Genomic DNA, 13,771 nt, shown 5'->3' with positions numbered 1-13,771 from the left:
CTTTGAGATGCATTGTTACTTCTGAGATGCACTGTTAGCTTTGAGATGAACTGTTAGTTTGGAGATGCACTGTTAGCTTTGAGATGCACTGTTACTTCTGAGATACACTGTTAGCTTTGAGATGAACTGTTAGTTTGGAGATGCACTGTTAGCCTTGACATGCACTGATGTATGTACCTCCTGCAGTAAGTCTTCACTTGCTTCGTTCATTCATCACAGTTTCTCGGCAGAGTTCAACATTGTCACTAGTATGAGAGTTGTGATGTCACAGACACAGCCCACTTGTTGAGTTTCAATATACCGTATTTTCCGGTTTATAAGGCGCACGACAGAAGTATCGTAGCGGTAAATCAGTAATCATAGTCAATGTTTAATTACTCTCTTACTTAAGATAAAGCGTAACCCAAAGCCTACCATTGAACACATAAGGCGCAGGCTGATTTTGCAAGAATTTTTGTTGGGAAAAAAGGCTCGCCTTATATGCCGAAAAATACGGTATATTGAAACTCAACAAGTGGGCTGTGTCTGTGACATCACAACTCTCATCCACCGCCAGTACAAAGTAATATAAATTTAATACTAGTTTTTCCTCACGTCTCACAGTAGTTTGCCCTGACAAGCCGATGCTCGTGTACTGTTTTGTTCTTTCTTGAACATAAAATATAGACGGAATCAAGTGTTGATGCTTTTAGATTCTTCGGAAAATAATTTTTTTTTTTGAGTTTTGTTGGGTAACTCGCATAATTCACTCTGGGGAAAAGCACTAAACTCGTAAGGTCATACAGCGTCTGGGGAGCAGGAGATAAACAGATTTGATATGAGAGGGGAAAGACAGCTAAATTTACAAGGATGAAGAGGTTCTCAGCAGCATCAGCGAAATGCCTTCCTCCTCCTCCTCCTCTGAAGGGTTGTTTAGTAAGACCACTCTTGTCTTACCCCTCAGCTACATCAGTGAAAACCCTTCCTCTTCCTCCTCTGAAGGGTTGTTTAGTGAGACCACTCTTGTCTCACCCCTCAGCAGCATCAATGAAACCCCTTCCTTCTCCTCCTCCTATGAAGAATTGTTTAGTGAGACCACTCTTGTCTTATCACCTTGACTTTGTCTTTAGCAGTAAAACTGGCACATTTACACACATGACTGCTCTCAACATGTCTATTCATTTCGCTTTTCTTCAGCGATGAACTTCTGTGTGTTGTCATCAGTGCTCTCCTAGTGTCTTCGTACCAGTACCACACTTTCTTGGAACTACCACAATTTTTATCATACATTTATTACTTACATTCGTAAGAAAAGCACACGGTGTTAGCATTCACTTTCTTCATTGCTCTCTAGTTACTAATTCCCACACCTGTTTATTCTTGTCTGCCTCTGCTCAATAGTTACTATTCCCACACCTGTTCATTTTAATAAACCTGATAAGGCGTAGTCAGACACTCCAGTTATACACAGGATAATAATAATAATAATAATGACAATAGAGAGAACATATATTTTGTGTGCAATACCAGTCATGAACAAGAGGTTGAAGTGTATAGTTTCTCAGTGTTTACAAACAGAGGCAGCGAACACAGGAACCTGCAATATGTTTTTCACTGGACTTTTTGTATAGTTTGAAAAAGTACTGTAACAGGATTGCAGTAGTAGTGAAGAACTCATAATTTGCACAAAACTATGTGCATGTAGTATTGTATATGTATATATGGTTGTTCAATATATTTATAGATGGGGTTGTAAGAGAAGTGAATGTTTGGGTTTGGCAAGAGGTGTGGGGTTAAAAGATAAAGAATCTAACAAAAAGTGGGAGTTGTCGCAGTTGCTCTTTGCTGATGGCACTGTGCTTTTGGGAGATTCTGAAGAGAAGTTGCAGAGGTTGGTGGATGCATTTGGTAAGGTATTTAAAAGAAGAAAATTAAAAGTTAATATTGGAAAGAGTAAGGTGATGAGGATGAAAAAAAATAAGGTAACGAAAAATTGGATATCAGATTGGAGAGAGAGAGAGTATGGAGGAGGTGAATGTATTCAGATATTTAGGAGTGGACGTGTCAGCAGATAGGTCTATGAAAGATGAAGTGAATGAATCATAGAATTGATGAGGGGAAAAAGGGGAGTGGTGCACTTAGGAGTCTGTGGAGACAAAGAACTTTGTCCATGGAAGCATTGAGTGGAATGTATGAGAGTATAGTTATACCAACACTCTTATATGGGTGTGAAGCATGGGTGGTGAATGTTACAACAAGGAGAAGGCTGGAGGCAGTGACGTCGTGTCTGAAGGCAGTGTTTGGTGAGAATATAATGCAGAAAATTCCTAGTTTTGGAATTAGGAGGAGGTGCGGGATTATCTAAACTGTCATCAAGAAGGCTGAGGAGGGGTTGTTGAGGTGGTTCGGGTGTGTAGAGAGGATGGAACAAAATAGAATGACTTCGAGAGTGTATAAATCTGTAGTGGAGGGAAGGCGGGGTAGGGGTCGGCCTAGGAAAAGTTGGAGGGAGGGGGTAAAGGAGGTTTTGTGTGAGAGGGCCTTGGACTTCCATCAAGCATACGTGAGCATGTTAGGAACGAATGGAGACAGATGGTTTTTAGGACTTGACGTGCTGTTGGAGTGTGAGCAAGGTAACATTTATGAAGAGAGTCAGGGAAAGCGGCAGGCCGGACTTAAGTTCTGAAGATGGGAAGTACAGTACCGGCACTCTGAAGGAGGGATGTTAATGTTGCAGTTTTATAACTGTAGTGTAAGCACGCCTCTGGCAAAACAGTGATGGAGTAAATGATGAAAGTTTTTTTTTTTTCGGGCCGCCCTACCTTAGTGGGAGACGGCCGCTGTGTTAATATATATATATATATATATATATATATATATATATATATCTCTATATATATATATATATATATATATATATATATATATATAACTGTGGTTCCTATTATAACAGTTGAGACAGCCTGGTATATGATTTGTAAAACAGTCTGCCAGATACATAGTCTCCTAGATCATTGTAACGGACCATATGATGAACCATTGTAAACGAACCATTATGGTGGACCATTGCAAACGAACCATTATAAACGAACTTTTGTGGCGGACCATTGTAAAACGACCCATTTGAAGGCACCATTCTACCTTTACGTCCCTTAGTCAAGACAACTACATTTTTTACCAAAATCCTTAATAAGACTGAAAAGAAATATTTAAACATTTTCTGTGGCATTGAAATTGTGTTGCGATTAAATTGTTTAAAGATAACATGTCAAGATTTATCTGTTGATTCATGAGAAGCGATAAACCCATATGGATCATTCCATGAGTGGTGAAGGCTCATTCCTCCATCCGGTGATCGCCAGACATCTTCAAATAATGGGGAAGGGGGGGGGGTTGCCTAGATGTTTTGAAAAGCCCTGCACCATAGAGTAAATCACACAGAGTGTAAGAGAATTGAATCCTCCACCCGTGAGATTGAAGAGGATTGGATCATCCTCGTGAAGGCTTTGAACCATCGGACAAGCCAGACGGGTTATCAAGTCGTCGTCTTGGACCAGGGGCGAGTAATTTGCATATATCAGGCCACTCAGGAAATTCCAGTGCTCTCTGGTACACATAATCCAGTCTTTTTTACTATACTGAAGCAGTCTAGCAACACTGAGACGTTATACTGAGAGTTTTATATTTGTGTACGTACACTGAGAGCTGTATATTTGTGTACGTACACTGAGAGCTGTATATTTGTGTACGTACACTGAGAGTTTTATATTTGTGTACGTACACTGAGAGCTTTATATTTGTGTACGTACACTGAGAGCTTTATATTTGTGTACGTACACTGAGAGCTTTATATTTGTGTACGTACACTGAGAGCTTTATATTTGTGTACGTACACTGAGAGCTTTATATTTGTGTACGTACACTGAGAGCTTTATATTTGTGTACGTACACTGAGAGCTTTATATTTGTGTACGTACACTGAGAGATTTATATTTGTGTACGTACACTGAGAGATTTATATTTGTGTACGTACACTGAGAGCTTTATATTTGTGTACGTACACTGAGAGATTTATATCTGTGTAAATACACTGTTTATTTCCTCTTTGTTCTAGAGAATAAAACAGTAGGCTCAGTCTGTACGAACTTGTTCTGTGAAGGAGGGTAGCAGCACGCTGCTCATGTTTGAACTTGTTCTGTGAAGGAAGGTAGCAGCACGCTGCTCATGTTTGAACTTGTTCTGTGAAGGAAGGTAGCAGCACGCTGCTCATGTTTGAAGTTGCTGCTGATCATTCAGCACTTCATTTAAGTCAATATTTAAGTGGCAAATAAGTAAGTTTACTCAGGTATACGTAGACTTTACAAAATGCGACTCATCCAGTACATGATTCGACTTAAACTTTACAATCATCAGGATAAAGATTCGCGACAGAAGACAGTTTCCTGACGAACAAAATATTTTCATATACGAGGTAAGGATACCGTTGCAGCAGCAGCAGCAGCAGCAACAGCAGCAGCAACAGCAGCAGCAGCAGCATTAGCAGCAGCATTAGCAGCAGCAGCAGCAGCAGCATTAGCAGCAGCATTAGCAGCAGCAGCATTAGCAGCAGCATTAGCAGCAGCATTAGCAGCAGCAGCATTAGCAGCAGCAGCATTAGCAGCAGCAGCAACAGCAGCAGCAGCAGCAGCAGCAGCAGCAGCAGCAGCAGCAGCAGCAGAAGAAGAAGAAGAAGAAGAAGAAGAAGAACAACAACAACAACAACTGTAAGAAGAGAAAGAAGAAAGAGTGCATTTACAGTGAAGGTTGTGACTTTCACAAATATACATGGAAACTGAAGACTGACTTTATAATTAAGACACTGTAGGTCCATATTGCCCGTTGTTCATCATTTTGAGGGAGGGGGGAGTTGCTTATTCTCAGCGTGGTGAATTAAACAGATGTAAATATAATAAACTTGCTTCACACACCTGGTCAAGGTGTCTGTAGTAAGATTGACCCTCGGAACGACTTCCTTCAGGCACGTATAAGAAAATATTACGTTTTAATAAAATAATTTTTTCCTCCTTAAATAATGATCATGTCCTAAGGTCACGTATACATCGAGAGAGGTGCATATCTCTGTGTATATACACTCAAAACAGTTTAATCTCCATTTTAGGGATTCAGTTATTCTTGATCGGTGGTTATTCTTGTTATAGTTATTCTTGGTCGATCTTGAAGCACCATTACCCATAGTCAGTACACATAAATGTCTAACAACCTCTCCGCTACTTCTGTATATAGGACAAATAAGAGTCGCTACTCGCTCTTATTTAATGTCAACATTATTCAATATATAACTGTCACCAAGGAAAAAAAACCCTAAGTTATCGCAACCACAACCGCAAAGATTTCACTCAGAATAAACTTGGAGTCATTACATGAGGAATGATGAGTGGGAGTCAGGCTCAGACTGGCTGGCTGGCTAGACGGGACGATGACCATGTAACCTGGTAGTGGAATAGGCAGTGACCTGACTCACACACGCCTCTGTAAGCGAGTTAGCAGGAGGTCGTCTCCCTCCCCCCCCCCCTCTTGCCAGTAGATCAAGCCACTTGGTTGATGACCTGATCGTTGAGGCTATTGGTGGTAGCAGCATGTATATCGTCCGTGTCACGTGCTTGTATAGGTAGCTTGTTGGGTTTAAAGCCTATTTCCTGCACGTTGGTTAAGGACCTTATTTCAGCTGTGTGTGAGCAACAGGAATGCTTTCACAAAACAATGATAAAAAGTAATCTCAGGAATATACGTTAAGAGGAGGAAGGGAAAGAAAACTGTTAGGATATATAAACAAAGATATACTTCATCGTATATTCTCTTAGAGATGTACTGTATATCCCTCAGCATATATACACTAAGACCTGTATATCTCCGTGCTTCTATAATGAAAAATGGACATATCTGAGTATATACACTGCTTACTCAAATCTTTTCTTATTTTAAGAGAATCAAGCATTCTTGACAGTGTTGAGGTGAATTATAACCTGTATAATCCACTCTTCGTTTCCTTTAAGCTTAAACAAAATAAAGTGATTTGTACAGTACTAAGCTCACAACAGGGAGGATCCGGGTTTAATCCTCGGGCGAGGTGAGATTTATGGGCACATCACCTTATACTTGGTGCTACTGTTCACCTAGCAGTAAATATGTACCTAGGAGGTTGGCAACAGGTGTGAGTTGCAACATAGGGAAGAGAACCTAAAACTACCTGGGTACATTGGGTTACAGTGGGTTATCCTGGGTTACAGGGGTTATCCTGTCTTACAGGGGGTTATATTGGGTTACAGTGGTTTATCCTGTCTTACAGGGGGTTATATTAGGCTACGGTGGGTTATCCTGGGTTACAGTGGGTTATCTTGGGTTACAATGGGTTATCCTGTGTTACAATGAGTTATCCTGGGTTATCAGTTCACCCAGATGACTGGTAAGTGATTTTGTGATACAGATTCGAGATAGAGAAGTGGTATTACTGAGTGGGGGGGGGAGCGCTAAACCCGCAGGATCATGCAGCACCGAGACAACTGGATGTATTCAGGCGCAACCCGAGAAAAGGAAGGGATAGCTCCACTTCCTTGGATCAACAGGTTAAGGTTTTTTTATTAGTTGTGCCGCCTGAGCGGCTAGTTTATGCACCCGCTGCTGCTCCTGTGAGTGGTAGCGTAAATAACAGTATTACAGAGGTGTAATAGGCCATTATCAGACCCCATTAGTTATACTGTTACAGCGCAACAATAATCACATCATGTATTACAATTACTTCACATAGTTAATGTGTATAACACAATATGGAGATACAATCTCAAAAAAAAAAAAAGATAGATATCTTACATCAACTAAAGAATATTTGTGTGTATTGAAGTCGCGTCAGAAATGAAGTCATTCATCTTGTCGACGCAGAATCTGGATACAGACACAGGATTTCAGAAATCTTATCATTAACAATGAAGTACTTTGTTATATCCTGTAAGGTTTGCATGGAGGGGTTTTCGAAAGGTTGGATGTTTGGCCACTAAGATACAGTGTGGCAGTGTGTGGCTCTGTCTCTGTCCATACATTTTGTATTTTATGTCAACATGTACATCCTGGCACCCACCAGGATATACATGTTGGCAGTGATGTAGATCAAGAGCCCGTCATCAACATCATGATACCCACCATGATGTACATGTTGGCAGTGATGTAGATCAAGAGCCCGTCATCAACATCATGACACCCACCATGATGTACATGTTGGCAGTGATGTAGATCAAGAGCCCGTCATCAACATCATGACACCCACCATGATGTACATGTTGGCAGTGATGTAGATCAAGAGCCCGTCATCAACATCATGACACCCACCATGATGTACATGTTGGCAGTGATGTAGATCAAGAGCCCGTCATCAACATCATGACACCCACCATGATGTACATGTTGGCAGTGATGTAGATCAAGAGCCCGTCATCAACATCATGACACCCACTATGATGTACATGTTGGCAGTGATGTAGATCAAGAGCCCGTCATCAACATCATGACACCCATTATGATGTACATGTTGGCAGTGATGTAGATCAAGAGCCCGTCATCAACATCATGACACCCACCATGATGTACATGTTGGCAGTGATGTAGATCAAGAGCCCGTCATCAACATCATGACACCCACCATGATGTACATGTTGGCAGTGATGTAGATCAAGAGCCCGTCATCAACATCATGACACCCACCATGATGTACATGTTGGCAGTGATGTCAAATGTCAGCTGCTGGACTCATGTTGAACTAGACTTTTTCGGGTTCATCCCAGAGCTTTGTTGAGTAGCACAAGCTGAACGCAGCTGCATGAAGTGTGCACTGTAAAGCACCGTAACACACTGTACAGCGAAGAGTTATGAGGGGCAGCCTACAGTGTGGTGTGTAACACTGTACATTAAAGTGTTATAAGAGGCACTTCGACACTTAGTGATGAAATGAATTCACCATACCATTTAAACAAAAATCTCTTAATCTCCCATTGTTAATATGCTACACATGTTTATCACCTCTACACGCCCACAATAATATGTGCAGCTCTCTTAGTTTACTGAGGTATCGTGTGTAGTATTGGTATCTAAAAGTCTAGCAATGCTTGTAATGATATACCTCACTCATATATGTTGCACTGTGCATGTATTTATTACGTGAATTAATTTTAGTTATATTTAAATATTGTACTGAATTATGTTGTGGGTGCGACGCTAACACTTGATGTGTGGGTCTGAGAATGTTTCCTCCATGGTGGAGTGTGTATTTTTGTTATCAGTTATATCTGTTATTGGTCTCAAGGATGATTACACCCGCGACCCGGTCTCAGACCAACCTCCTAGACTAGAAAGGAAATATTACATGAATAAAAACTATTATAAAACACAGGTAATTAAAGATAAATGTACTCGTAATGTAAGTAGAAATTTGTCTTCCATTTTATTACATGTACAGACGTCGGAATAAAGTTTCTCTCCTAAGTGTGGGATTATTGTGAATTATTTCAGCCACGATATTCTACCATTTTATTCTTTATCATATATAAGGTGTTGGTCATGTTCGGAGGTTGCTTCAGTAATACTGAGTCAGTCGCAGTACTCTAGAAGATGACCCTCCACAACACTCGAACCTTAAAAAACTGAGTGTTGTTAATGGTGTTTTGATAAGATAATATTTACTTTGCAGGCAGGAGGATGAGCGAGGCGAGCTTGTGACTTCTAGGACGCCCTTCCTGCCTCGGGGAAACTCATTGACTCCTGTGACTGACCACTCCTGCACCAGGACGCCTGTCCACCACTTCATTACTGCTGAAAGTTACGCTGCCATAACATCACTGAACTAATAGATCTGGGAGTACCTGACTCGAATATCTCAAGTTACAGTGTTAATTGATTAAATTTTTTGTCACTTTTTGCTGTGTTGGGAATCTCATTACTTCGTAGAGATGTGGAGCGCAAGTTTCGTGCGCTAGACCCCGATAACCGCTGGAGTGCCACGGAACGAGCAGCCGAGTGTAGTGAAGCCAAGTAAGGTGTGAGTGTAGTGACGCGACTCGCTCAACATACAAACTTTCCTTCTCGTCATTCCTCGAGTTTGAAACTTTTCTAATGTGACCGTGACGGAACGTTGTGTTTTGTATAGTGTTTGGCATAGTCAAGTGTGAGTTTTATTCATGAAATTTCAAGCCTTTTGATCCCCGTGACTCACTGATTGGCTGGAGTCGTGTTTACGATTGGATCTCTCTAACTCGCTGATTGGCTGGAGTCGTGTTTACCTTTGCTGCGCGTGACGTGATTTGATCAATTGAAGTTAGCGCCATGTTGCCCTCGCCAATGAGAGCGCTGTGTCGGGGTCCCAAGGAGAAATCCCCGGACGAGCTGCACTTAGCAGTGCTCACGGGCAGGACCAAGAGGATCAAACACCTCCTCAAGAAAGGTAAGTCCCACACACCACCTTTTGTACAGCCTCATGGCATAGCGAACTCAAATATTATCCTTTTAACCAAGAGTCTTTTGTGTGAATGTGTGTTTTCTTTCCAGCAAAAGATGCAATCTTTTTCATCATATTTATGCTAGGTTATTCTTCAACCTGTGGTGGCTTCCGGAGGTCACCGCCCCCGCAGCCCGCTCCCGGACCAGACCTGATCTGTTATGCTTTCTGCGTTAATGAATCTTTTACGTTAAACTTATTATCCAGGTATTTAACTCTTAGTCAATGTATATTCTTCCAGTGTTCAGCGACCTCGTTTTTATTTTTTCTTAATCGCGAAGATAATATCGTCCTTTTAATTGTGAAAAAACTGTTTAAACAGTCATATTTTTACAATTGTTTCTATTTTTTTTTGTATTTGCAAAGTATATTTCTGGTATTGTCCTCCCAAGGTAGACTTTGTCTACATTAACCCGGCTCAAGTGGCACACATTTAAACTTCACTAATGGTTCAGGAAAACGTAAAGTGGAAGCCATAATGAAACTTCGATAATACCAACCATATTTAAGCTTCAAGTTTCAACTTGAATTATATTTCTTAAAGCCAGTAGGAGCAGTCACTTAACTTTCTCTCTCTCTCTCTCTCTCTCTCTCTCTCTCTCTCTCTCTCTCTCTCTCTCTCTCTCTCTCTCTCTCTCTCTCTCTCTCTTTCTCTCTCTCTCTTTCTCTCTCTTTCTCTCTCACACACACACACAGTGAATAAAAATGATATAACATCGAGGTTTATTATGATTTACTAAATGACATACACACGTATGAAAAAACCGTTGAAAAATCCACTTCTCAAAACCAGTGCAACTTTCAACAGAGAAGAAACATAGGGGAAAAAAACATTGAACTTCTGCTGGCTTAATGGACATTGAACAGAGTATTTCTCAAAGCCAGTAAGTGGTGTCAGTAAACATAATATTTACTATACACATCATACTGATATAAGAACATAAGAACGAAGGAACACTGCAGAAGGCTTACTGGCCCATGCGAGGCAGGTCCAAGTCTCCTACCGGCTTAAGCCAATGCACCCAACCTAGTCAGGTCAGGTCACATTGACTTAAGGGAGGAACACGGCAACCGACCTGGTAGCACAAGCTATCAGGTCTAACTCACACCCACCCACATCCACTCATGTATTTATCCAACCTATTTTTAAAGCTACACAACGTTCTGGCCTCTATAACGGTACTTGGGAGTTTGTTCCACTCATCCACTGGATGAAACATTAACTGAATCGTGGAGGAACGCTAAACCCGTTAGGGTCATACAGCAGCTGGGGAAGGGTAAGAGTGGTGGGGGTGATGAGGTATGACCCGAGGAATGGGAAGGTAACTTGAGTTCCTTCGATGGCGAGACCTTCGCCAGCATTAGCTAACTCAATCGACTGGAAGAAATAGATTTTGAATCACAGAAAAATCTGGGAATTTTAGCTACGTAAGGTCTCACATATGTTGAAAATGGTATAAAATTCTGACAAGTGGATGATCAAGACACATGTGCAACAGTTGGGATCTTCAGTCAAGGCTTCTTCAGTCAAGTACAGAGGTAGCAGGTGTAGTAATGAAATGCAAGATGTAATCAGTCATAAACTTTGGAGAAATAATATTTGAGGTGGTCATTACAACACCTGCTGCCTCTGTATTGCACTGTAGAAGCCTACTGTGTAGGCGACATGTTTCAACAATAAAGATACCCGACTTTTGCATACGTGTCGTACTCATCAACCCTCACATAAGTTCATTCAGAGACGCCCTTCTGCATACCACTGTTGTAATGCATGGTTATTTGAGTTATCTTCACTTTCCTGTCGGACTGAACCAGTCTGGCCATTCTCTGACCTCTCTCATTATTAAGGCGTTTTCGCCCACAGAACTGTCGTCACTAGATGTTTTGTGTTTTTCACATCATTCTCTGTAAACTCTAGAGACTGTTGTGCATGAAAATCCCAGATCAGTTTCTGAGATACTCATACCACCCCGTCTAGCACCAACAATTATTCCACAGTCAAAGTCACTTAGATCACATTTCTTACCCCATTCTGATATTCGGTCTGAACAACAACTGAACCTGCATTGAGGTGCTCCCACGTAATTGATAATTGTATTAACGAGCAGTTGTACCTAATAAAGTGCCGCTGAGTGTATATATGCTGAGAGACAGACACTTTTCATTGTATATGCCAAGCAACCAGTTGTAGCGAGGTTGCACAAGAATGCTATCTTAGTTGTGCCGTACAAAAAAAAATATTTAAAAAAATCTGTACAAGTATTGCGGAGTTTTTCTTGTGGACGAGGTAGTCTGAGATTGTCTCGGTGTCGTGGTAATCCAGACTTGTTCTCAGGTGTTGAACAGGTAGGGAGAAGCGGAAGTCATCATCTGGTGTGCCTGGCTCCACTAATCATATGCTTCCTCTATAATTACACACTCCACTGATCTCCGTTTTCCATTACCCGTCAACAGAGAATGGTAGGAGGGGATTGTGATTGTCCCGGACTGGGGAGTGGCACGCATGGCTGCCCCAATCATTAACCCCGCCCAATCTTCATTAATAGTGGCATTAGAGCAACTCAGGCATGCGATTAGAAATTAGGGTACTTGTAATATGATCATTTTGGAAAGGATAAACTGGGTCTATAAATGCCTTATCTGACTAAGAACACGGTTAAACATTTATTTATTAATTTTGAGTTTATGGATTGACAGTTGATGTTTGTTAATTGTGTTGATTAACAGGTTGAGTAACCTAGTGCGAGTAACGAGCATTGTTGTGGTCATGCCCACCTTTATGTCATCATTAAAACACACCCTTGGATGCCCCCTTCTCTATCTCTGTTTTCTAAACACACACACACACACACACCGAGCGGGGCCAGGAACTATGAATCGACCCCTGCAACCACAAATAGGTAAGTACACACAGTTTCTGAGACAACATGTGAAGGAAACAAGAGTGAGGGGAAAAGTTAACCAGCAAGATTAGACATGCCTTTTATGCAAAATTATTATGACATGGCTGAAATTATTTCTGGTAATGCACTAAGCGTGGCCGGACAGATGCCCGACGGACACTTGTCCGACAGCTATTTGACTGAAGGACATTTGATCGAACGGACATTGCGCCGACAGCTTTTTGGCCAAACGGACAACAGACCGAACGGAAAATTAGGTTAGGTTAGGTGATGAATGCCATTTCGTCCGTTCGGTGAAATGTCCGTTCGGCCAAATGTCCGTCGGTGAAATGTCTGTCGGCCAAATGTCTGTGGGTGAAATGCCTGTCGGCCAAATGTCCGTCGCCCATCTGTCCGGGATCCGGTCTCGAGTAACTGGCGGAGTTGAAAATGGGGAAAGAAATTATAAAAATGAGAAACAGACTGGGACTAAACAAGGGGGAGACTGTGATGTAATGAGAAACTTTGAGGTGTACCGAGAAAGAGAAATAGAAGGCATTGATGCACAAAAAAAGATGAAGGTAATAAGGTGCCAAGGCTCAAAGGAAAGATTTGTATCAAACACAAAGAAAAACGAAGAGGGTGAGCCCATGGTTCATTCATGGATGTAGAGAAAACAAGGGAAGGAGCAAGAGGACTTGAAGAAATAAATAAAAATCAGTGCAGAAAACTAAGAAGCAAGCATGAGAGGCAGAAAGGAATACATAAGAATAAGAACACAAGTTGAAAGGCATTTTGAAAATGAGAGAGCGTCTTACACCAGAACAACAACAACAGTGTTACTCGCCACATTAGAAAAATGACAACAGTAAAGGAGTTTAGGAGTGCTAAACCCGTAGGGATTATACAGCACTTCGGGGGGAGGGGGAGTGAGATGCAAGGTATTCAAGCTTAATTCAGGGAATTGGAGCACAGGTTCAATTCGCTCGATCAAGAGCCCCTCACCAGCGTCAAGGAACCTCCCTTGAGGGGTAAAGGAGCATATGATAAGACTGAAGAAAAGTTGATAGAACACTGAGGGAGAATGAGAGAGAGGCGCTTGAAGATCTTAGTAAAAGATTCAGAAGGGTTTTTATTGAAGAAAGAGACGAGTTACTAGAATGTACAGTTGCCAGATCAGGTCAGCAGGTGCTAGAAAGCATCAGCACAAAAAGTGAAGTGAGCTTGATGTAGCGAAAGCACTGGAAAGTAAATAAGTATCATTTCCATGGGTGCTGAGGGAAGGAGCAGAACGAGTGTGTAACCTGATAGCAATGTGGTATTCAACCAATCTCTACTCACAACAAGTTTCAGGAAAAATTAATAAATTGCG

General features: G+C 41.4%; 1 protein-coding gene across 9 annotated transcripts in view; it reads left to right on the top strand.

The window, feature by feature from the left end:
- LOC128693168 (uncharacterized) overlaps positions 1 to 13,771 on the top strand; it is a 587,947-nt gene that overhangs the window by 101,024 nt on the left and 473,152 nt on the right. For all 9 annotated transcript variants that reach the window (XM_070089473.1, XM_070089477.1, XM_070089479.1 and 6 more), the window contains one exon: positions 8,714 to 9,463. In XM_070089473.1, the coding sequence (XP_069945574.1) occupies positions 9,346 to 9,463 (118 nt within the window). In that variant the 5' untranslated portion in view covers positions 8,714 to 9,345. The remainder of the gene's footprint in view (positions 1 to 8,713; positions 9,464 to 13,771) is intronic.

This window comes from Cherax quadricarinatus, chromosome 28 (assembly GCF_038502225.1).
Source record: "Cherax quadricarinatus isolate ZL_2023a chromosome 28, ASM3850222v1, whole genome shotgun sequence".
NCBI lineage: Eukaryota > Metazoa > Arthropoda > Malacostraca > Decapoda > Parastacidae > Cherax > Cherax quadricarinatus.
This window is presented reverse-complemented; position numbering and strand designations above follow the sequence as displayed.